Source organism: Eubalaena glacialis, chromosome 4 (genome assembly GCF_028564815.1).
Source record: "Eubalaena glacialis isolate mEubGla1 chromosome 4, mEubGla1.1.hap2.+ XY, whole genome shotgun sequence".
Taxonomy (NCBI): Eukaryota; Metazoa; Chordata; class Mammalia; order Artiodactyla; family Balaenidae; genus Eubalaena; species Eubalaena glacialis.
The window spans coordinates 12,198,893-12,224,107 of NC_083719.1; the positions used below are offsets into that span (position 1 = coordinate 12,198,893).

General features: G+C 45.1%; 1 protein-coding gene across 4 annotated transcripts in view; it reads left to right on the forward strand.

The window, feature by feature from the left end:
• The window catches only part of TRIO (trio Rho guanine nucleotide exchange factor), a 370,516-nt gene that overhangs the window by 176,297 nt on the left and 169,004 nt on the right, over nucleotides 1-25,215 (forward strand). For all 4 annotated transcript variants that reach the window (XM_061189136.1, XM_061189139.1, XM_061189138.1 and 1 more), the window contains exons 8-9: nucleotides 197-328; nucleotides 11,063-11,293. In XM_061189136.1, coding sequence (XP_061045119.1) covers nucleotides 197-328; nucleotides 11,063-11,293 — 363 coding nt within the window. The remainder of the gene's footprint in view (nucleotides 1-196; nucleotides 329-11,062; nucleotides 11,294-25,215) is intronic.

The following is a 25,215-nucleotide window of genomic DNA, read 5'->3' on the forward strand; positions in this document are numbered from 1 at the left end:
CGCAGAGTCCAGGAATCTGGTTTGAGAACTCACGTCAGTGCCATTTGAGATGGAGGCTCAACCTTGCTCTGTTCTTAGACACTCTCTCAACCACGCTTATTTCAAAACCACGTGAAAAAATAGCTACTTCTCAATATCATTTGCTATTGGTAGACATAATCCTTTTTTTTTTTTTTTTTTTTTAATACCATCCCAGTATATGAGCAACGTGGACTCGTGGTGCAAAGCCTGTGGTGAGGTGGACCTTCCCTCCGAGCTGCAGGACCTGGAGGATGCCATTCACCACCACCAGGGAATATATGAGCACATCACCCTTGCTTACTCTGAGGTGAGTGGTCAGATCTACTTCGGCTGTAAAGCAACACTATTTTTGTGTCGTAGCACTGAAAGTTGAAAAATATCAAAATTTTGGCTAGTCTAGAAGAAACTTCCAAGTTTCGAGTTGAACTGCAGTTTCATTGTAACTTTTGAACTGGAGTTGGGGGTGAGGGCTAGTGAGTAAAACAGGACGAGCAGAGAGCAAACTCTTCATGGCCCTGTGACGTTTGTGGATTTTCTTTAGAGTGCTTAGATTGTCAACTGCTAAAATAAATGAAATTGTAATCTTCTTGACTACATGTATTTAGGAAATAGTATTTTGTGTGCTATTCAGTCTAGTCAAACTCAATCTACTATTCCTGAATGAAACTTTCTAGAAAAGAGGGAAACCTGATGTACCTCATGTTCTGGATTTCAAAGCATACACAGTTTTTTCAAGTGAGTAAAGCCACTTGCTGTTCTAGGAATCTAAGTGGAGTGTTTTCTTTATTAGTTTAAATTAATTATTTAACATATCCCTGCTTTATTTTCTGCCACCTTCTGCGCCAGGCTTTGTTGTAAGGACGTTATGTAATCACTTGTTTAATGCCTGCAGCTCTGGGGCAGGGACTCATACTAACCCGCTGTTACAAATGAGGAAAGCGCGGTATGGAGGTCAGGTGACTTGTGCCTGGTTAACAGCTTGTAGGAGGTGGAGCGGGGACCGAACCCAGGCAGGCAGGCTGTGTGTTCTCAGCCACCACTGTGCTAGATGCAGTGACAATGACAAATACACATAGGTCCGGGCAGGTCACTCTTGTCCACGTCGTGGTCATCTGGCCCTTCCGACCAGTCTGCCTTTATGATACTGGTTAAGTTCCTGGAGGTGAGTGGGGAGTGGGTAGGAGTTCTGTGCGTGCTTGCTTTCAGCATCTGTGGTGAGCATCTGTAGTACTATATGCTCATAGGAAAGATTACCGTGAGACTCCAATAAGAAAATGTTTCAAACCACCTGGCAGAGGGCTGAGCATGCAGTAGATGTTTAGGAAGTACAGTCAGCCCTCTGTAGCCGCAGGTCTGCGTTCTGGATGTGCGGGGCCACCTGTTCTACGCTGTTGTATAAAAGAGACTAGCGCATCCACTGATTTTGTATCCATGGGGGGGTCCTAGAACCATTCCCCCTTGTTACCAAAGGATGACTATATTTAAATCCAGATCTTCCTTGATTTGAGCCGCATCCACACCAGTCAAAGTTGTTCGGCCATTTGATTTTCAGTCTGACACGTCCTGTTTCGCCAAACAGCTGTCATTCTCGTGCCCTTGGGCCCAGGTCTCCTGACCCCACCATGTCCGCGGGTGAATTAAATGAACATGTGATGTGCTACAATATTTGCTTCACAGTGTGGTCCAGTCTCCTGCCCGTGAAAGTTGATATCTACGTGTTTGTTTCTCTGGACACCTCTTTACTTAACATGATCCCTTTTTAACACTCTTTTATGTTGTCACGCAATTAAAAAACAGTCAACTCTGTATTATGTTTCTTAATTTTGCATCAGGTGTTTATAAGCTAATTTGGTTATCTAGTTTATTAGAAACTGTATAAATAAGTGATAGCTTTTTTAATAGTAAAAGTGAAAGTTGAACAGACCTGTAGTTTTTTAATCACACTGATTCATGAGGAATGTGTGAGTTCCAAAGAGCATTAAGTTCTTCCCCCTGGTGTACCATCTCCATGCATCGTCTGATTTTGACCTGTAATATAGAAAGTGGGTGAATGACCCTGTTACCCCTGGTATAACTAGGCCTTCACCCATCTTCTTATTAACGATTTTCTTGGGAGCAGCTTCTCAGTTGCATTGGTGGGTTCCAGATCGCTGTGGGATTGAACAGGTCACACACAAGGTGGTTGGCAGGACTGGGCTACAGTCTTCACCTACAGGACTTACCTCGGACTCAACCTGACCTGACCGGTGTCATCCCCTGGCCTGGTGGCCAGTCAGCCTGCCCGCTGCCCCTTGGCACTTCTAGCAAAGAACAGAATTCTCTCACCGTTTCCACTGCCTTCTATAAAAATGGGGCATCTTAACGTGGGAACTTAGGTTTACCTGTGGTGTGGTTTCATTAGATTTTAAATTAGTAATAATAATTTAAAATGATTTGATGGCAAGCAGACAGCTTCCCAGGCTTAAACCACAATTTTTAGCCTAAGAACATGTTTGCAACTGAGCTGTAAACTCAAGGAGACAGTGGTTGGAACTAGATGAACAGAAAAGACTTTCAGTAGAAGAGAATGAATTGAAGAGAAACTCAGTAGAAGAGAAATTTTTTTTCCTTGTAAATTATTTAGATTTGGAGGTCGTTTCAGGCTGCAGAAAAGGGTTAGAACAGGGAGCTCCTGCATTGCCTTGATCGGATTACCTGGTGGTTTGCGCTGCCCTCTCCCCCCGCCTCTCTCCAGCCCTCACATCAACACTGACACAACGCGACCATCCTGCCCACGGGCCATCCGTATTTCCCCCCCGTCCTGGCTACGTCTCTTTTTCTTTTCCGGCCCGGCAGCATGCGGTACGTTAGTGGACGCGTCTCACCAGCCTCCTTCACACTGGAACATTCTTTAGTCTTTCTCTGCCTGTGTCTTTGACAGTCTTAGAGCTCAGGCCTTTCCTTCTGTAGTATGACCCTCAACCTCCCACCCATGCAGTTTTCTTGGGGAGCTGACTGGGCCGAGGGTCAGAGCAGGGGCACAGGATGCTGACCCCTCCCACGACTGACGGCGTTAACCTTGACCACCTGGTGAGGTGGGCGGTGTCTGTAAGGTTTCTCCAGCGTAAAATCACCCTTTAAAAATTCGTCTTGGTTGAGCGTGTTGTGGAGAGAGGTAGTGACGTAACACGATGTCTGTGCCTCCTCAGACTTCTCACGGCCTCAGCGTCCCTGGTGCCTCCTGCCCACGACAGCGCCGCTGTGATGCCATCGGGCGGTGGGGACCTATTTCCGTCATTCCTTCTATATTCATTAGGTGACCTTCTGCTGGAGGAAGGACTTTATTTCCTTTCTTCCCCATTTTTTAATTTATTTATTATTTCAGTCTGAATCTATGAAATCCTATTATATTCCATGGGTTAAAATCCAGTACTCTGTTTTGACGCCTAAATTGTCCATGTTCGGACAGTGGGACTATCTAGGCCTCATGTTTCTGTGTTTTTATGATCTGTCCTTACCGTTATTTGAGCATTACTATCTAGCATAACAGGATGTTCCCAGGCTCATCTTGTTCTTTTCCTGCCTCATCCCTGAGATCAGGCATCTCCCCAAGAGCTTCTGGTTCCTTGTAGTGTTGCATGGTATTTAGAAACAAAGATCTGGCTGCTCAAGAGTGCTCACTTGTTTGTGGGGTGTCAGTGCTTCTAGGCCGTCTGAGCAGAGTCAGGAAGCATGTGAATGTAGATACCCATCCATCCATCCATGCACATACATCTACAGCTATTGCTGTGTCTGTGTCTGTCTCTGTTTTAAAACCGCACATGTTCCTACTGACACTTCCGTCTCTAATCCAGTACCAGCCTTTCCCTTTCTGTTTATAAATCCCCTTTCAGATGGCGAGAAACCTGATTCCCTTTATCCTCGGTATATTAACTTATTTTTCGGTAAGTACATTTGCTCCGTCTTCCCAGTCTCCCCCGTTCCCCCGGCCTCTGATCACCCCCAGTGCCCACTCCCTTAGGAAGCCCAGCACAGGGTCGCCGTGGCACCTCCACCCCTCACTGCTGCAGACCCTGGGCACCGGTTCCTCCATGCTAGGAGGGGAGGGGGAAGGGGGATGGGAAAGCAAGGATCACTCTTGTCTTTTCAGTGATTTTTTCTTTTCCTAAATCAGTGGTTTTCTAACCTGAGCCTGCTGGTTATAAGTGCGGCTTCTCTTACTCCACCCCCAGAGATAGTGACTCTCCATCTTTAGTGGGTTTCCTAAGAGATCCAGGGACTCTGATGCAGATGCTTTACAGCCCACACACTGAGAGATATTCCCTGCCTGGCTCTCAAGAGCTGCCGGCCTGCCCAGGAGGCACTCATCCCACAGAAATTTATTGCGCCCCTGCCATGGGCACAGGTCACTTAGGAGGAGGAATATTGGTAAGCAGGGCTTGTGCTTCCTTTTTCTTTCACCTACTTTTCCTTTCCTTTCCTTCCCTCCTCCCTCTCTCTCTCCCTCCTTCCCTCCTCCTTCCTTCCTTCCACAATTTTTTTCTTTAAATAGTTACCTACAGCTTCTAGTCTCCGATGACAAAAGTTTGCAGTGGAAACTTCCCCAGCGCTTTTTTTTCCCCCAAGACACAAACACCTGCTTTTCTGTGCTTTAATTAGACCTGTCCCATGTTCCTGTTTGTGTTGTAGCAACAGGAGCCTGCCCGTGCCTCGTCAACATGTGCTTGCTTCAGCTTGCCAGGTTTGGGGCTAATGCTGTCTGTTGTAGTTGATCACAGGAGAGTGAAGCAATACAAACATCTGGGATAAGCTGTAGTTGTAGAAACAGCACAGAGAGTAGTCATTTTCAACATTTTATTTTAAGCAGACTTATCAACTACTTTCTCAACAAGCTAAATTCATAGAAGTGATTTTTACCTCAGTACAGTAAGCCCGTGCCATCTGTAACCCTAACCCCCGCCATCTGAATTGTGACGTGAGACTGTGTACTGGGCGTCCAGCCACCTGCCCATGGTCTTTGCCGCAGCAGTCACAGGCGGGGATTCTTGGAGCAGAGGAGGTGAAATGCCATGTCCACCGTGGCCCGCCCTGATCCAGTGTGACTTCAGGGTTTAGTTTCTGCATCAGTTTCTCAATTTAACAAACGTTAAAATGTCAGTTTAACAATTTAACACATTTCTCAATTTAACTTACTGCACACTTCAGCAGGACCTTGTAGAAGTGACTGATAGGCTGCCTGAAGAGCTGGTTGAGCTCCTTTTTCAAGGAGCTGTACAAGTGGGTGATGGCACGATGAGGGTTATTAGCTTAAAAGAGAAGCAAACAGAAAAATGAGTCACCTCGATAGTAAACATCCTAAAATCCTGTCTGTGATGGGTGACAGCTCGCCTGCCTGGCTATAGAGCAACTTCTACAGAGCGGTTATTTCAAAGCCTCATTAAGTATTGCAGCATCGCTGTAGATGTGCAGGTGCCGTAGTCAGTGTTGGGCACAGCGTCAGAGCCAACAGACCATCCGGGGGTCTCTCTCTGCTCCCCCAAACTTCAGGCCTTGCAAGGGCTTGAGATATAGGAGCAACAGAGGTCAAGCCCACGTGGAATCTGTAGGACATGCATGTTCTGTGCATACAGTTGACTTAACTGGCTGGGCTGTGCCAGCCGGTTCCTTGTCTGGGTCCTGTTTTGGTTTTCCCTTTCTGAAGATCCCGGGTAGAGGTGTCAGCGAGCCAAACATGGTTAGGTTGATCTGGTTTTGAGTAAGAAATCTAATAGCTGAAAGAAATGGAAATAGGCTTTCAGAATTCCATCCTAAGAGCTTTGCCTGAAGAAAACCATCTCAGCGGGGAGTCCCAGCCTCTAAAGGCAAGGATGTTGGGTGGCCTCCCTGGGGTGTGGGAAGCCAGCACACAGCCTTTCAGAAGGTCATTGGCCAGTGTTAGTGGCAGCAGCTTCTTTGCGGAGCCATCTTAAGACAGGTTTACGCTCCTGACTCAAAGGCAGAGTGTTCATCTCTTTGGCTGCAAAATAAGCTGCAAAATAAGCTGGATGCTCACATGCTACCATTCGTCACTCTTCCCTGCTTTCCTAGAACCTGGGCTTGAGAATAACTTCGTGAGAGTTGGAGAGGGTAGTGGGGCTCTGAAACATTCTCAGGCTCAGCCTGGAGGGCTGCCCTGCAGGCTGTGATGAGCCCTGCCCTGCGAAGGAAGCAAAGCGGGAGATGCTGGTTTGAGTCAACGCATAAAAGATTTGAAGAAGGACCACCATTTCTTTACGACATGCTGAGTGTAGTCATTTCTAGCCGTGCCTTTATGCAGTTCATGTATTTTGCCTACATGGGTCATATCTTGGGAATACTGTCCGAGCACTGTTAGATCTGATATAGCACCACATTTGGATCTAACTGACCTTTCACAGGTCATACTTGGTCCTTGGGTGGTGGTTTTTGCCACCTTGAGCAATAATCTCCAGGTACTGGTCTCTTTCTGTAGATCGGAGCAACATTCTGTGTGTGAGTGAAGAGTATTCCTGCTGGAGGCTCTGAGCTCTAGTCTGATCTAGTGGGAGATGTAGAGACCCAAGTACCGGAAATAAGAACGGGCGAGCCTTTGTGAGGTTTGGCGGAACGTTTTGTAGGGTGGTACACAGGAATCCAAGATACAGATCTTACGTGAAGTTTTGATTAAAAGTAACTAATCAAGAACCAGACCATTGTTCCTGATTTTAAAGTTAAGTTTCCTCTTAAATATTAGGAACGAACATACCTATGATATGGTAAAATTTTAAACTTCAACCCCTTCTTTTCCTTTTTTGCATTTTTCTTAACTCATTTAGGTATTAGAGTGTATTAGTTCATATATTTATAAAATGTTACTCTTTGTAAAATGTTAACTTTCACTGCCTTTCAAGTCCCTGAGCGCTGTATTCCAAGAGGAGCAAAGAGCAGAATGTGAAAAAATGGCCCAATTCGATGTTTTCAAAAATTACAGCAGATAAGTCCTGCTTTTTGATAGTAAAGGTGGATTTCCTTCTTTTTACAGCTGTGGTCTCTTTGTGGGACAGGGTTTGACTGCCTGAAAGCTAAAAACACGTTTTTAGACAAAACATATAACTTAAGTAAATTAATTCACCTGGTTCTATAGTTAAGAAATTCAGAACTGTATCACATACCATAAACTTATATATATTCATTGTTTTAGTACTTAAATTATATATGAATAATTTGCTATTTTCAGTTTTTTATTTCATTAGTTTTCTGCTGGTTATTCTGTACCATGTTAAAATCCTTATTTTTATACAATAGAACAGTCCTCTTTATAAAATTCTAGCATATTTTCCCCTATATAGTACTACTGTACTTATAAAGACAAAGACATTTTGCTAAAATTTACTAAAATTTATATATGGTATTTTTCATGTGCTTAAGTAATACCTTTTAAATTGACAAATTTGTGAATGCTACACTGAAATAGAGTAGAACTATTTCTGAAAGCTTTATTGGAGAATTGCTACGTATGAACACACATTTGGAGTTCCATGGGGTCTAGTTTTGGTGCAGCAGGTGTCCTCTTGACTGGGATTTTTTTCTAGCCGCTTCTGCTGGCACACTGTCTACCCACAAGTGACAGTACCAGCAGGGGCACCAACAGAGACAGTTTAATCCCTGCTTAGGGGTACCCAGAAGGCAGAGCTTTGCTTAATGTGTTCCCTTATATTAAGGTGATTGTGTGTTCACGTACTCAGTCATTCCCTCCCGCCCCTCCACCATGAGTAGGCATGTTGTTCTAAACCCAGTAATAATATCTGCTCCTGAGCTCTGTCAGACAGTTGCAAAGACACCCAAGAAAGATTAGTTGGAATATTCTCTCTCGGATTATTTATTTATTCTCAGTAGTAGAATATTAATGGTGTCACATGGATGCCTTCGGAAACTTGGTAAGGGCTGGGAACCCATTTGTCATTTTGTATTGTGGTTTAAGATCCAAAACAACGGCTTAAGATAGAGGTTTACTTTTTACCAGTGGGAAAGTCCCAGGGTTTGCGTCCCAGGGCTGGTATGGTAGCTCTGTTAGTAAGAGGATCTCTGAATCCTTTTGTCTTTTTGCTTTGCCTCTTTTAGCAGGTGGGCTACCATCCTTAAGGTTGCCTCAAGGTCATCAGTAGCTGCTGAAGCTCCAGCCATCTTCACCAAGTTATTGGCAGCAGGGAGGAGAAAGAGGCAAGGGGGGAACGAGCATACTCAGCCTCCTAGGCAGCTTTCTTGGAAGCCCCATTCAGCATTTTTTACCTCTGTTACGTTAGCCACTCCTACTTGGAAGCGAGTCTAGGAAATGCAGGTTTATAGCTGGAGTATTGCTGTTCCTGACTGTGGGGTTTGGCTATCAAGGAGGGGCAAGTGGACTTTGGGGAAGCAGCTCTCAGTTTCTGCCACACCTTCTGATCTATATCCTTCTGGCACATGTTCACCAAGTCATATGCTCTGGTGTATGTTTCCTGACTTATGCATATTATAAGGAGTAAAACTCGGAGGAAATATTTATAAGGAATTCTTTCTAGGCTCTGTACAAATGCGAAATGTGTAACTTGGAGTATTGGTCCTCAGTCCTAAGAAATGCTGCACCCCCATTGTTTAACTGAAGTTTTAGGGTACCTGCTCAAATAAAATGTATGGGTAATTATTTTCAGAAAAAATTTATGTTTGTATATATAAATTACTTACATGCTACAATATGAATGAGAGACAAAAGAAGGGTGATTTATGATAAAATGTGTTTCAGTCTATAAATGCCTAAGTACATGCAAAATGGAGGAGAAAAAAATTAGATATTCAGGTGCTTGCCATATATATAAAACCATTGTGAATATGGCAACTACAAATGCAGACTGGACATGTGTTATATTAATACTTGTGACTCAAATACTGAGAATGGTATTATTGTGCTGGTATTTTAAAATGGTAAGCAACTCTTGTGAAGTTTCAAAGAAGACCAAGCACTGCCTTCCTTTGATTTACATGGTTAACTGCATTCCTGGAAAAATCAGTGTATATTGGAGTAGGTGAAAAAAAGAAAAAGAAAAAAAAAAAAAACTCCATGTTTATATGTCAAATAGAGCCTAACTCAGATTATTACAAAAAGCAGGATGATTTTTAGGTAATATCCTGCCTCTGTGAATCTGTCACAATAAATCCCTTCCCCCAAGTCAGTCACTGTGCCTCCCCTTCCCCAAATCATTGTATCAAAAGTGCCCACGCAAGTTTCAGTGACTCCTGGGGGCAACTCCCTGCTTTGGAAGACTTGCATTTCCTCTGTTTTTGTTTGTACACGTGCCTGACACAACTACTGTGGTTCAGTTGGTTCCTTTTTTTCCCCTGTTCTCTTTGGTTATGTCAGCTTGGTTTGTTTCTGCTTCAGTTTTTCTAACTTGATGTGTTAGATCAATTTTAATCTACAAAGGCTGGTAGCCAGCCTTCATAAGGAATAGTCAGCACTTCCAACAAAGGTCTCCGAATCAGGTATTAGGAAACAAACATGTTGCATTCCAGCAAGATTTAAAGTTGTAAGAGGATTAAAGGAAGAGATTAGAAAATTCCACAGGCCTCTCATTTGCCACCACTTTTTGGTTGCTAAAGGCTTCCTTTGGCCTGTCCCAGTCACCCAGTGCCCCCCTCTCCTCTGTCCTAAGAGTTTGCCCCTGAACCCTGTCTGCGTCTGTTAACAAGCCTCCCTTTCGGGCCTTCCCTGGTGGCACAGTGGTTAAGAATCCGCCTGCCAATGCAGGGGACACGGGTTCGAGCCCTGGTCTGGGAAGATCCCACATGCCGCGGAGCAGCTAAGCCCGTGTGCCACACCTACTGGGCCTGAGCTCTAGAGCCCACAAGCCACAACTACTGAGCCCGTGTGCCACAACTGCTGAAGCCCACGCGCCTAGAGCCCGTGCTCCACGGCAGTAGAAGCCACTGCAATGAGAAGCCTGCGCACTGCAACGAAGAGTAGCCCCGCTCACCGCAACTAGAGAAAGCCCGCACGCAGCAACGAACACCTAACGCAGCCAAAAATAAATAAATTAATAGATTTATTTTAAAAAAAACAAGACTCCGTCTCGCTCCTCCTTTCCGTGGAAACCCAAGGAGGCTTTCAGGTTCGGGAGGATCTGAGCAGAATGGTCATGGTGATGAGGACCGGCTTAGGAAACGCCCTGAATCACACGCACAGCCCAGCTACGTTATGTGCATCACATCCTTCCTTTTGTCCAATCTGATCATATAGTTCCTACCACATCTGGCGTAGTCATTCATAAGTTTACATGTAAAAAATACATAATGCTTTTCTTTCCATATTCTACCCTCACCTTTTCTTACTTTTTTTGGTTAGTCTGATTGCTTTCATTTAATTGTACTGTAATACAGCACTGAAATCTCCTTTAAGAAATGATGGCATTTTAATTAAAATTGCTTCTTCTAAGTTAATGAACCAAATAAAATGGCACTTTTTAATTTTCTTTTTTATCTTGTGAGGTAAAATTGCTATCCAACTGTGTCAGAAAGTGAAAGTACATATTCTTTGCCTGGTGCTAGATTATTGATTTCTTTTTAAGTGAGGTTTCAGATTCAGCATTAAAATTTTGCTCCATTGTGATTGTTGTATTCCCGCTAACATAACTCAAGAAAAGTATTACTTTTAAATTTTAATTTGCAGATATCCCAGCAATGAAATTTTATGTCAGCCCATATGTCATTTAAGGCAAAGTACCATGTTTATTTATTAAGACTAGCATCTACTACAGTGTTTCGTGATGATGAATGTTCTTTTATTTTAAGTCCGCGTTTTACCATATTTGGTTTTGTGATGTAATTGAGTAACTGATGGATTTGTTTTCAATTTTATTTTGTTCTTATATAACATGCCTTTGAATGAAACTGGTTTATGTCTGTGTGTGTGTGAGCATGTGTCTGTGCAAGTGTGCACACACACACCGAGGACAGGTTCTGCAGCATGGCCTGGGCAAAGCCTCGGGTCTGGAATAGTTGCTGGTTTATAACCGCTCGTCTGTCCTGCCGGCAGGTGAGCCAGGACGGGAAGTCACTCCTTGACAAGCTCCAGCGGCCCCTGACTCCCGGCAGCTCCGATTCCCTCACGGCCTCCGCCAACTACTCCAAGGCCGTGCACCACGTTCTCGACGTCATCCACGAGGTGCTGCACCACCAGCGGCAGCTCGAGAACATCTGGCAGCACCGCAAGGTCCGGCTCCACCAGAGGCTGCAGCTGTGCGTTTTCCAGCAGGATGTTCAACAGGTGAGTTTCGTGGAGCCCCTGTCCTCATGGGGGTGACTTGTGCCGAGCTGAGAGCGTAGGTGAGTGTATCGTCATAGGGGGCCTGTCTGTGCTGATGAAAATAAGCTAGGCCAGATGGGAGAGAGAAGCACACACAGACATGCACGCACACACCACACACACACGTGCACATCTTCTTTCTTACCATGAGTGAAAGCGGCGCTTCGAGAATGTGTGTTCAGGCTGCTGCCTGCCACGAGCTAATAGGCCTGGAACACAGGAGATGATGCAGCGCCTAACCCGGAGCCCCTCTGTTTTGTTCTTGAAACAGGTCATCCTTACTGTGAGAATAACGCCTCTGGTGCTTATACCGAGGTGCTGGTACAGTTTAAGATTTGTCTGCTCTCCAGTTATTTAATAATAAGCTAATCATGCTTCTCTCCCCATTTGGTGGATAGTGCAGTCCGAGGGGCACAGGGGGGCTTAATAAATAGTCATCCGATTAATGAAAAATGGGCTTTTACAGTCATTCATTTCTAAGCAGTTGACATCTTTGTTGTTGTTACAAAAATAAGAGTAAGCCCAGTCCCGATACCATTTATTTCCTTGTTACGAAATACGGAAGATTGTCCTGCTTCCAGGGTTTTGAGGATTAACGCTGTGGGAGCTTATGAAATATGATATAGCTTTAGTAATAAATAAGATAAAAGTTGTGTCTTTGCCCTAAAACAGAGGAGAAAGCAAGGGTGTGGATGAGGTGTCAGTCTGGATGAGGAATTCTGGGAGTGCAGGGAAGCCCGTGGCATCCAGGGGAGTTGGCGTGAAGCCACAGTGATGGGTCGGGAACAGAGCCTATGTCCCATCCCTGGGTGTCCCAGAGTCCGGGAGCATTGCTTAGACAGGTAGAGGCTCAGACTGCGCTCTGCCGAGTATCACCTGCCGCTGAGCGGGTTGTCTGCCGCATGGACGGAGGCGTGGAAGTCGTGCCGTGTCCTGACGACACGTAGGTCCTCCATATGCACTGATCATCATTCTTCTAGTAATGGGAATCTGGTGAGTTCCAGATCCTTTTAATTGCTCTATAATTTTTAATTTTCACATAGTATGCTTTGATTTTACTGATGGTTTTTGAGTTCTCTGAAGGTTGCATGTACAAAGCGCCATAGGAATAATCATTTTGATACTGTGCACGCATCTTTACGATGTTGTTTTTGTTGAAGAAGGTAATTGCCAGGGAAAGAAGATGGAGGAGTCAAGGTCTAGAAGTTACTGTGAGAACTGAAATTGTGAGGTTGAAAGCACCAATATCAGTTTTTCTTAATTGTCCAAAAACTGTCACAAAGTGTAGAATGTTAATAGCTTAAATGTAATTATTAAAGGATTCCCCCCCCCCCACCTCCGTATCCCTTGGATCAGCTGTTCATTACGTGTCCACGGGCCAGCACACTTTCTGGACTTGTGTCTGGAGCAGCAGCTGGCCCCCCCCTTTTCTCCCCCCAGCTCTCACGGCTCCTTGGGGCGCCCAGTCACATAAGAATAAGCCACTGGGCTGCTCACGTCAGAAGAGGAAGCCTTTGGGAGCAAGCTGATGAGAAAATCATCTAGTTTGGTGCCAGGTACTTACTGTGCTTGAATTTGAAAACAGCAAACATTAATTTTTATAGGTAGAAAGGTAATTTTGATAATTACGAGGCCAGTTCTTTAAGCTGTTAATTTTTTTTCTCAAGAGCCAGAACGGGGTTGGATGTCGGCAGGAGAGAGTGTTTTGCAGTCTATGGCCCTATTAGCATTCTGAAGAAATAATAATTGCTGTTTAAGGGAAACACTTTGTCGACTAAATGATCGGGAATGGTTTGGACTCATTATGCAAACGGGAAACTGCTCTGTCAGCTTGTGAAGCCAGGAACGAAGTTGATAAGATTAAGCAAAGCAAACACTTTGCTTAGGAGGAGTCCTTAGGATGTCAGAACTGAAACTGTGTTTCTGAAACTCAAGAAATTAATCACACACAGGGAAAAATTTTGCCATCTTGAGCATAAAGGAGGAAAGGTAAGCTGAGGATAAGTGAGGAAAAGAAAATAGTACTTTAGAAAGATGTTGTCAGCAGAAGATAAATTTGTAAAGACAAAAACAGTCAAACTCCACAGAAACATAATAAGCCAATTAGAGATACCACAAGTGGTTTTTGTTTGGTTGCTTTGGGTCGTGAAAAGGCATCTGTAAATACTGAGGAAAAAGAAAAGCAGCTTACCACAAAAGAGGTAAGGATGATGACATTCTTGTGAAGACAGCCCTCCAAGAAGAGTATATGCTTGTCTGTGGAAAAATACTTGAAAGAAAAGATGTGAGACCATTAATAGCACGTGCCCTTGAGGAAGGGAGGACTGGGGGGATGGCATGGGGGATTTCATTTTTAAGATGCGTAATTTTGGTTTAGTGGTTAGTGGTTTTTTTCATAACAAGCAAAGGCAATTTCGTAATTTCTGGATGGACAGTGTTTTGGATAGGAGTCAGGCGCTGTGGGGTAGGGGGTGTGAAGCTACCGTCCCACAGCACTGAGCACGGGTCCAAATCAAAGGTTGGGGGGCGCAGGTGGTAGGAAGATTGCTGAAGACTTGCCGAAACACATGTCCTGCCTACTGGATAGCCTTAAACTTGGTCATCGTTAGCTTAAAAATAAAATTAATACCATTTGTCCTATTTCGTGGTGGTCAAATAATATACCTATTCCCATTGCCTTTTGTTTACTGTTAGAGCAACCCCCAGTGGATGTTTCGTTGAGTTAGTGAATGAAGAGTTTCTTACTGCCAAGCGGTGTTTTCCAGTTTAGGGTATGCTTTAGTTTACTCTAACAGCATAATTTATCACTGCTGCACTCGTTCAAATGAGATGACAGTTTTGGAAGCAGTCCATAGCAGGATGCCATCAAACCCGTTCTCCTGCTCACTGGTGCAGTCTGCCTGCCTCTTGGGCTGGTGGGATTTAGCTGCTCCCACATGTTGGGTGAGGTGAATGGGCCCCGGAAATCTGCTTTCCTGAAGCAGGCTGACTCCCCCCAAAGAAGCCCCTCAGACAAGGAGACCTTCTCCTAAAAAAGCCTCTGGCTCCCCCCATAGCCTTTCACCCTCGCAGAGTTGTCTCTTGGAAAAACTCCGTCCAGGTTGGTGTTGGGCCATTAGCTAATATTCTGAAAAAATGGTCAAGCAGATCTAGTCCACTCTAGATTCTTCTCGTCCACACTTCATTCTTTTTTTTCAAAATATCTCAAATTGAATGTGTGGTATTCTGAGAGGTACAGAGGTAAATATGTTGACTAGCTCAACCTTCCTTTTCTCAAGGGATTACAGCCTAGTGAGAGTGGATGATGGTTTAATAGCCTCATAAATTAGCCCGTAACATGCTCAGAGTTGGCGTGTGTGTCTTTGGTTGTTGTGAGGTGTGATTTTGCCCAGGCATGAGTTTGAGTCATGCTTGCTGAGGTGCTGCCCACATGAGGGAGTGAATAAAACTAGCCTCCCTCATCGGTGTGGTCTGCCTGCCTTGCACATGCCATCGAAGGGGACATGTCTGTGCTGTAATGACTTGTGCAGATTTGGGGGTTCCAGGGAGCCTTGTCCGTATCCTCAAACATCAAGGCTGCAGCTTATGAGGAAGATGAAGACTCCTGTAACAGAAGTGCAAGTCACAATTGCCAGGGTGCCAGGAAAGCCCTCCTGGGAGATGCAGGTTTCCGCTGGTCTTTGACGGGCGGCTGGAAAGTGAGGAGGTTGAGGATTGTGCAACAGGGCTTGCGGGGACGGTGGAGACACAACGGGCGGGGCCTGTCCGGAGCAGCAGGTGCCCGGAGTGGACAGCTGGGAGTGTGGAGCCTGAGCTGGTGCAGGTCTGGAAGGACGACCTCCGCGATGAAGGCTTGGGAGTTGTTTCTGTGAGCTTTGGGACACATGGAGGGGACATAGCGAACCTGAGCGCCGTGAATGTTTCCTTCCTCTCTTAGTGCTCTCGGCCAGCCTGTGGTGGAGGGGTTAGTGTTTTCCCCGTTTCACCACATTGAGTTCAAACCCGTAGGCCGTGTGTTTTGACTTGATGCTGCGTGAGTAGATGACGGGATGCACTCGTGTTGGAAAGATTGCTCTGGTTGCAGGGTGACAAGTGCGGTGTGAGAGCGAGATTCCAGGCGAAGAGACAGGCTCGGGCCCCACCGTGGACCAACGTGCAAGTCGGGGGAGTCCTGGAGGGCAGAACTTAAGGTCCATGGGGCAGTGGTCTGTGTTTTATTCTCTGGTGTTTCCCAAGCGTCTGGGATAGTAGATGCTCAGTAGTTGCTGAATGAATGAATGAATGAATGAATGAGTAGATGAAGAAATTTAAGGAATTCCCCAATTTTGCTAATTAAAGATTATTTGGAGTTAGCCTCTTTGTTTATTCTGGAATGGGGGAGGGTTGGCCCTACACTGGAATCAAGTCATCTAACTGGGAGATCTTTGTGAAGGGACCAGGAGCTTTGATTAAGGTTGGGGAGTTAGGGGTGGCTGAGGAAGGAAGGGGTAATTTCATTGCCTGGGAATTCTGCCAATGTGTGAGATCTTTAAAATATTAAAGATTTTGGCCACTTGAACATAAAGAAGTGGGTTTCAGGTCCACGGAGAAACTATTTCACAGTTCTGCCTTGGGTCCTAGGCTGCTAGCCATTTGCCAGTAAAAGTCATCCCTCGGTGATGCCTGACCCAGAGTTTCCACCTACACTGGACCTAGCTCTTAAGGGAAGGTTCCGGAACCTCATTTGTCCTGTGCTCATTAATTTAAGTCCGAAGGATGGGGTTTTCTCCTCAGGGTCATTATACAGCCCTTGCTATGTAGTGATTTTTTTTTTTTTTTAATTTTTATTTATTTATTTATTTATTTATGGCTGTGTTGGGTCTTCGTTTCTGTGCGAGGGCTTTCTCTAGTTGCGGCAAGTGGGGGCCACTCTTCATCGCGGTGCGCGGGCCTCTCACTATCGCGGTCTCTCTTGTTGCGGAGCACAGGCTCCAGACGCGCAGGCTCAGCAGTTGTGGCTCACGGGCCCAGTCGCTCCGCGGCATGTGGGATCTTCCCAGACCAGGGCGCGAACCCGTTTCTCCTGCATTGGCAGGCAGACTCTCAACCACTGCGCCACCAGGGAAGCCCTATGTAGTGATTTAACGCTCTCTTCTGTTTACATTCCCAGGCTCTCAGATCTTATTGTGCCTCCTGATAAGAATGGTTAGAAAATGGCCATCTTTTCTGAGAGTTTCTCAGTTAGAATTAGGGAGTACTGGAGGGCGAGTGTTTGATTAGGGATTGGGAACCTGCTGGGAGCAGATAGAGGCTAACTGTTGACCTCTCTGGTGGATCTGGAGCCAGCTTTCATTACCTTTTGTCATAGAAACAGAGAAGAGACTCGACTGTCAGAGTAATCTTAGTAACCGCAGCTCGGAAGGAGCCGACAGCTCAACGGTGGGGTTAAAAGGGTGGGAAAAGGGACGCATCTCTTCCCCACAGTGGATGCAATACAGGAATGCAGGGCGCGGGAGCTGGCGCTGTGAGCCAGTGGGACGGGATGTCGAGGGCACATTCACTCAGGGGTCAGGATGACCAGGAGCGGACAGAGCCAAGAACAAGCCCCAGGCAGCTTGGTCTCCCCGTTGTTGAGTGTCAGCCGAATTGCCAGGGTCCCCTAAGAGGAAAGTGCCCAGGGATTAGCTGACAGGGAAGACCGCATGCATGCATGCATGTGTGTATGTGTATTTCTATAGTTCAGTAACTAGACTTAAGGTATACATAACATCTGGACGCGTTTCCTAGATAACATCTAGACATATTAAGATTTTTCTTGGACAACTTTGGACTATTTTATACTTATTTCCAAATTAAGAATGAGAAAAGTAATTTTTAAAAGTTTAGAAAATTGCTAAAGGTGTTAACATGTGTTGGTTGAGTGATGGTTTGGTTGGGGTGTGATGGGAGTATCCAAGGTGAGACTATATGAATAGTAACCTACTTACCTCCTTTCCTCCCTCCCTCCCTCCCTCCCTCCCATCCTAAGGTTCTTTGTTTTCCTTAAGAAATTTAATGTACTTATGTAATTAAAACTACGGTAATACCAGGAGAAGTGATTTAAATTTTTTTAGAAGATGGATGGATGGATGGATGGATGGATGGATGGTGTAAAAGTTTAGAAGCCTGCCAGCCTCCTTCTGAGCCCTTCTTCCCTGATTTCGCCCAGACTCCCTTCCAGCCAAGAAAGTGTGTGTGGAGCACACGCTCCTGGCCTTTCCTGTGCTCTCATGGGAGTTAAGCAGGAGGAGCTCTTGCAACGCAGGGCATTTGGTGTTCTGTATCGTATGTTTGCTGTGTGTAACTTGACTGAGGTCTTTTAAATAGCATCTTTTTCCAAGTGAGCATTAGGTTTAGTGTACTTTGAAATGTTCTAGAAACCATTTTTTAAAAAAAATATATTTCCGTATTATGAGTAATTAGAAGATGTGGTACATAGTACAATGGAATATTACTCAGCCATTAAAAAGAATGAAATAATGCCATTTGCAGTAACATGGATGGACCTACAGATTATCATACTGAGTGAAGTAAGTTAGACAGAGAAAGAATATCTATTGCTTATATGTGGAATCTGAAAAGAAGTGATACAAATGAACTTACTTACAAAACAGAAACAGACTCACAGACTTAGAGAAGGAACTTCTGGTTATGGAGGTGGGGGAAGAGATAGGGACTTTGGGATTGACGTGTACACACTACTACATTTAAAATGGATAACCAACAAGGACCTGCTGTGTAGCATAGGGAACTCTGCTCAATATTATGTACCAACCTAAATGGGAAAAGAATTTGAAAAAGAATAGAGACATGTATATGTATGACTGAATCACTTTGCTGGACACCTGAAACTGTCAAAACATCGTTAATCAACTATATAGTCCAGTATAAAATAAAAAGTTAAAAAAAGAGTAGGGGCTTCCCTGGTGGCGCAGTGGTTAAGAATCCGCCTGCCAATGCAGCGGACAGGGTTTGAGCCCTGGTCTGGGAAGATTCTCACATGCCGCGGAGCAACTAAACCCGCGAGCCACAACTCCTGAAGCCCACGCGCCTAGAGCCCGTGCGCCGCACAAGAGAAGCCACAGCAATGAGAAGCCCGTGCACCGCAACGAAGAGTAGCCCCTGCTCGCCGCAACTAGAGAAAGCCCGCGCGCAGCAACGAAGACCCAACGCAGCCAAAAACAAATAAATAAAATAAATTTTTAAAAAAGAGTGATTATATTTTTAGAACAAACTTAATTCTAATTTTGAAATACAATGATTGAAGAAATGGAGAGTTCTTGGCTCCACTGGAGAGAAGTAAAGAAATGTGTGGGTGGAGATAGTCGTTACTGTCAGGCAGCGGTGAATGCTGGACCTAGAACGTTACTCTTTCTTCACTCAGTCCCCAAGAGCCCACAGATGCATGTGGAATTTTGTGTCTGTTTCATTTCACTGTAAATGTTATGCCACGCACTTTACAGAATTTAGAGCCAGAGGCCCTTGTGATCACGTCAGGCCAAGCCCCTCATTTTCCAGGTTAAAAAACCCCAGACTCAAAAAAGTCGAGCGTCTTGGCTGAAGCTGCAGGAAGCCTAGTGGGTTTTTAATTGCGTCACTGCTCTTGACCTGGGGAGGATGCTTCACTCTGAGCTAATCAAAGAGTCAAATTGACATCTTACTTAAGAAGGAATATTTAAGTGGAGCTTCTCAGGCTCAGGGAAGGGGCTTTCATAGAAGCTGCAGTTGCCCATCACTGCAAAGGAAAATAGCTACTGAAGGAGACTTTTAAAATTTCTTCACATTTTACTTTCTCAGTCACTGTTTGCATTCACCTTAGGAGTGGGTGAGGGGAAACGGAGGCCGCAAGGGAGAGAGGACGCTGACTCCCAGCCCCCAGCGGTCCCGAGCCCAGCTATTCCCAGCTCACAGCTTCGTGTTCTTCTCTGAGCAGCTGATGGGGTAGCCTGGCCTCCACTGGAAAGGGAAGAGCGTGACTAGGAGGCCGGCTTCAGGAGTAAAGTACGCTCTGAGCGCTAGGGAAGAAAGTGTCAGGCAGGCTAAGATGGCAGGGGTGTGTGGGTTCCCTCACTTCTGATTTTTAACTTCGTGATGAAGTGTCATTAACAGTGTAATACTGGATGTCCTCCTTGCGGCAGTGGCTGAAACACTGGCCTTTAATAAAAGTTATGTTATCGAAGAGCAGGCCTCCTTTTTGGTCCCCCATTTGAGTTTAGCAAATTTCAAATGATGTGGCTTAGTTGTTCGGTCATCCTTTGTTATAATCACTAAAATAGCATTGATTTGATCATCAAGAAAGCTCTGATCTAAATGCTTCTGTCAGGAGCACTTATTTAAAAGCAGAACTAGAAACATAGTATGTCCATTTCTAGATTGGTATCCTGATGATTTAAATAACAGCCAGCCTGTTGAACAAGGAAGTAACTAAAGTAAGTGAAACTGGGTTAGTTTTGGTTTTATAGGGAATCTAGGGTAGGGCTGGGAGGAAATTCATATTTTGCCACTAGAAAATCTGATTTTATATAACAAAGAACAAATTCAGAATATTTTAGAATTACCTTTGTTTTTCATCGGTTTCATGTAACCGTAGTTTTTAAAACTGAATATAGAATCAGCAGAGTTCATTGTTTCATTTTTGTGTGCTTAAAATGTGACTTAGAGCAGCGGTCCCCAACCTTTTTGGTACCAGGGACCGGCTTCGAGGAAGACAGTTTTTTTGCACGGACTGGAGTGGGTGGGGATGGTCAGGACTGGAGTGGGTGGGGATGGTCAGGACTGGAGTGGGTGGGGATGGTCAGGCGGTGATGCGAGCCATGGCGAGCAGAAGATGAAGCTTCGCTTGCTTGCCGGCCGCTCACCTCCTGCTGTGCGGCCTGGGTCTTAACAGGGTTGAGGACCCCTGACTTAGCGGGAACTCTCATTATTGTGACAGAAAACACTGATTCACTAGGCCTTGTCTCTTTAAAACAGTAACTAAAATTGACAGATGTTTGTATGCTTTCCCTGAATACCGTTTGCATCCAGAGTTCCCAGTAAAAATAGATAAGCTTAATGTGCTCTCGGTGGTTTGATGTCAGAGGTCTGGTCTAGTTTTTACAAACAGTAAATCTTAGCTCTGGAAGTCTAATGTTAGAAATATTTTAAAGGTTTTCATATAGTATTTACATTTCATAAAGTAACACAATATACTGAGGGATAGGAGCCTATGTTTGGAGTCTTGAAGTCCTGTGTTTGTCTCTTTTTTTACTAAGTGTTCTTTCCCGGGCTCTTAACTTTCCGGAGCGTCCAGTTCTTGCTTAATAGAGATAATAATAAGTCTACTGTCTTGGGCTTCCCTGGTGGCGCAGTGGTTGAGAATCTGCCTGCCAATGCAGGGGACACGGGTTCGAGCCCTGGTCTGGGGAGATCCCACATGCCGCGGAGCAACTGGGCCCGTGGGCCACAACTACTGAGCCTGCGCGTCTGGAGCCTGTGCTCCGCAACAAGAGAGGCCATGACAGTGAGAGGCCCGCGCACCGCGATGAAGAGTGGCCCCCACTTGCTGCAACTAGAGAAAGCCCTCGCACAGAAACGAAGACCCAACACAGCCATGAATAAATGGATAAATAAATAACCCAAAAGTTTAAAAAAAAAAAAAAAGTCTACTGTCTTATTTGTAGCCCTTGGGACAAATATGTTTTGGAATTAAGAATCTCTCAGAGTTGAGAAAGAGAACAGAGTGTGTACACTGTGATACACACTCTGTGAGGTCTGGGCAGCCCCCCATAATCAAGCACATGGAGATTTCTGCAGCCAAACGTTCAAAGACTCACACCAAAGGATCAGTAAAGACTATTAGTAGCCTCAGGTCAGGTCTTATCGCCAATGACTTTTTGTGACCAAGTTTTGAAAAAATACTTGGAATTTCAGAGCTGTTTTTAGCTTTTTGTGGATAAGGGGTTATGGACCTGTATTGCCCTCTCAAGCACAGCACAGAATAATCTCTCAATAAATGATGCCAGAGGCAATGACGTGGTGCACGGTGATGATAGAAGGCTGTTCTAGTAAGTATTTGAAATAAACACCTCTGCATTTTCAAGGGAAAATGTCATTACATTGGTCTTTATATTGTTGTTGTTGACACATAGGCCCTTGAGAATGTCTCCTCTCTGACAGGGGTTTAGCATTTAGTTGTAAGTTCTTAAATAGTAATTACTTAGAAATATTAATCCACAAAGCATAGTGAATATTAGGTAGTAGGGGCTTATGGCAGAAAATTACTTTAGAGATAGATAGATTGTACAGGACGGCCAGACCCGGCCACATGAGTGAGGGTAGAAAAGGCAACAGTGGCCAGTTCCCGAGGCGTGGTGGTGGTTGCCGGTTCACCTCCCCCCATTTTGCTGTCTATTATAATAGTGTCACTTCATCAGAGGTCATTTACCCAGTAGCCTGAACTGTTCTGAAGCAAAGCAGCTCTTTCCTTCCTCAGTTTGCCACCTGTGTGCCAGCTGTGCCGACTCGATGAGGCAGTGGAGACTAGAGGTTAAGAGAATGGACCCTGCTTCCTGGGTCCAGGTCCACAGACTGGCTCTTCCACTTGGTAGCCGTTGGTCCTGTGTCTTCACGTGTGAAACAGTCACGATGTGCCCGCATCCAGCTCTCTGTGAGGACTGGTGGTGTAGTGTACGTCAGGGCCGGCTTCAGTAGCAGGTGCTCAGACGGCAGTGCAATTATTCGTTAAGAGATGGGCATCATCATACTGCCATCGTCACGTTCAGTCTCATAATTACATTACAAACAGGGAGCTAAACAATCTGTGAGATTTTCTGCACAGTTGACATCTTGACTTAGATGCTGAGAAGAGTTATCTGTGTTTTAAGTCTTGGTGGCTCACTTTGGAGCGACCTTGACCTTGGGGCTATCATGGTGCCTGTTACAGGACACTGATGCACAGAGGAACGAGCTTGCCCCACATTCCCCGAACAAGGAGGGGGCGCTGTCGGCCTCCCAGCCTTGTTCTTCTGCCTGTGAACCAGGTGCCCGTGGGAAGGACCGGCTTCTGCCCTTTTTCCTTGAGCCGGCTGCAGAGAGCAAGTTGTTCCTCAGGTGAAGGTCACAAGGCAGGGAGAGGGCAGCTGCCACCATGGCTGAGTCAGGGAGGGGGGGCTGAGTCAGGGAGGGGACCGGCTGGACTAGCTTGATGGAGCCCCTGACTTGCAAATATTTTTATGTTTTAAATGGAAAGGTTCCACAAGCTTGTCTTTCAAATGCTCCTTGGGCAGGTACATTCATTCAGGATTCCTTGGCAATCTGGGACACATTCTCAGACTTAATGAGAAGCAAAAGCCTCATGGGGAAGTTTGGTTTTGAATATGAGCTAGATTTCATAATTGTCTGTGACTGTTTTTAAAAAGTGCTTGGAATTTATACAGTCTTTTTTGAATTACTTTCATGTTTGTTGGAAATATAATTTCACTTGGTATTTACAATTCTGTGAAAAGGAACCACTAATAAAAGAAAAGTTATAACCCATTTGTAACCCTGAGTGGTTGGTTCATAATAGCTTTTATTTCCAACTTATGCTTTCTGAAGCAACGTTTCTTGGGCTTGAAAAAACAAATTCTTATTTTTTAAAAAAGACTGTATTTTGCTCCCTTCACCTCTTTCTACCAAATAGTGTTTGTCTTTTACTTTTTGAAATTGTGCCCTTACTTCAAGTTTCTATTGAGTCATCAGTACTCATCAGGTTTGCTGTTTACCAAACCTCGATTTTTCTTTTTACACTATGTTGAGGAATATACAGCAGATACTATAGCTGTAGTTTAAAAAAAGAGTCTCCTAGTCTTTCATGCAGATCTGCTAGGCAAGTGGACAGTGGCATAGGTGTTACTTACATAATCTCTCAACTCTTTTCAAGCTTAATATAGTTGATCCTGGTCTTCTGCCTGGTGCTGGCCTCATACCCAAAGGCACATTCCATTAACTGTGTCCATTCTTTGAAGTTGAGACATCTTGAAATTGTCATTGGGCATTTCTTTAGGAGTGAGACAGGACCTGTGTTCTGTAATATGTACTAAGAGACTGTCATATAAACAGCAGCTTGATATCAGGTGGTGAATGTGGTATTACCTACTAATGGTGATACTGAAGGTCTCTCTCTCTCTCTTTTTAATCTCAAGAAAGAAAAATAATGTACTAAGTGCACTGGTTAAAAAGCCATGGAATATTCATAGCCTGTGCTACCAAAGAGCTTGACATTAGATGGAAGCTGTCTCTGGTGACAGTTTGTGGGTGGGGATGGCTTGTGTGCTGTATACCTGCCACGCCAGGATATTAAGGTGCTTGACAACTCACAGGCCCCCATTATTATCCCCACTGAGCAGGCGGGAAGCTGCGGCTCAGAAAGGCTACCCCGTGTCTGTGGGGCAGGGAGCTAGAAACGAAGGGTAAAGAGGGAGCTTTCAGAAGGACTGGGAGGTGGACAGACAGAATACAAATGGATCCAGTAGGAATCACTTTGATAGTGTGACCCCGGGTGACTGGCAGGGCGTGGTGTTGACAGAGGGCTTCAGAAATGAACTATGGTAATAAGGTAAGCGTGTACCTTTAGCCTGAGCACCCGCTGCGAGGCTTGCCCTCCGTACCCCACCCTGTCCTCCCACGTGCGCGTGTGTGCACGCGCACACACACACACTCACACACACACACACACGCACACACACACACGCACACACACACGCACACACATACACACATACACACACACATACACACACGCACACACACACACGCGCGCACACACACACGCACGCACACACACACACACACGCACACACACACGCACGCGCGCACGCACACACGCGCACGCACACACACACACACACGCACACACACACACCCCTGCTCATTCTACAAGGCTCTTTACAGAGGACCACGAGGGATTTATTCGGGTTCGTGAGCCATTTTATTTACATGCACTACTAACTTCGCTAAGCCCTATGCAGAAAGGACCCTCAGTCAGACCAGAAGGTCACTGGTGTGGAGCGGAAGAGGACAAGTCCGGTTGTCCCTGGACAGGCCTTTAGCTGCTGCCTCTTTTTATCTAGATGTCTGTCAGCACAACTGATCTCTCAGTGGCGGAGGTAACAAAGGGCAAGGGATCACTTTTGTAGCCATGAACCTCAAATTAACGCCCCTTTTAGTTATTTACTTTAACTGAAATATAGTTGACATGCAGTGTTAGGTTAGTGTCAGGTGTACTCTGTAGTGACTTGGCATTTGCGTACATTGTGAAACAATCACCGGATAAATTTAGTGCCCACCTGTCCGCACACAGTTATTGCAGTATTATCCACTGTCTTCCCCAAGCTGTGCATTGCATTCCCCACCCTAAGGCCCCCTTAATTTTGCAGTTAGTGGAGGGCTGTGACTGGTCCCCTTCCAGGTTGCCCTCTAGACCACTGTCCTAGCTGTGCGGCTCCAGGCAGATCTTTAGTCCAAGATCATTTTGATCTGCATCCTTAGTTACCATGGTTACTAATTGCAGAATCCGAGGTGGCCTTCAGTACTTTGCAACACATGAACAGATGTCTTCAGATATTTAAATATCTTTTAGCGAAAGTTTCTGGCTAAAGACGTCACTGACTTAGTTTTTTGCTGGTTATCCCCTCTCCATCAGAAAGAGACAAATGTGTAGTCTTAAATATGTTGTTTGATGATGTCGGCACTTTGCAACTTCTCAAGTACAGTAGCCAGTGAACTACTCAGCCCCAGCTGTGACTTAAAAACGTTGGGTTGCCCGGCTTTACTTTCACCCTTTTTCTTTAGTGTGGTGGATTTCAACTAGCAAGAACTTTTATGTATTTAAACTCATGGAATGTTTA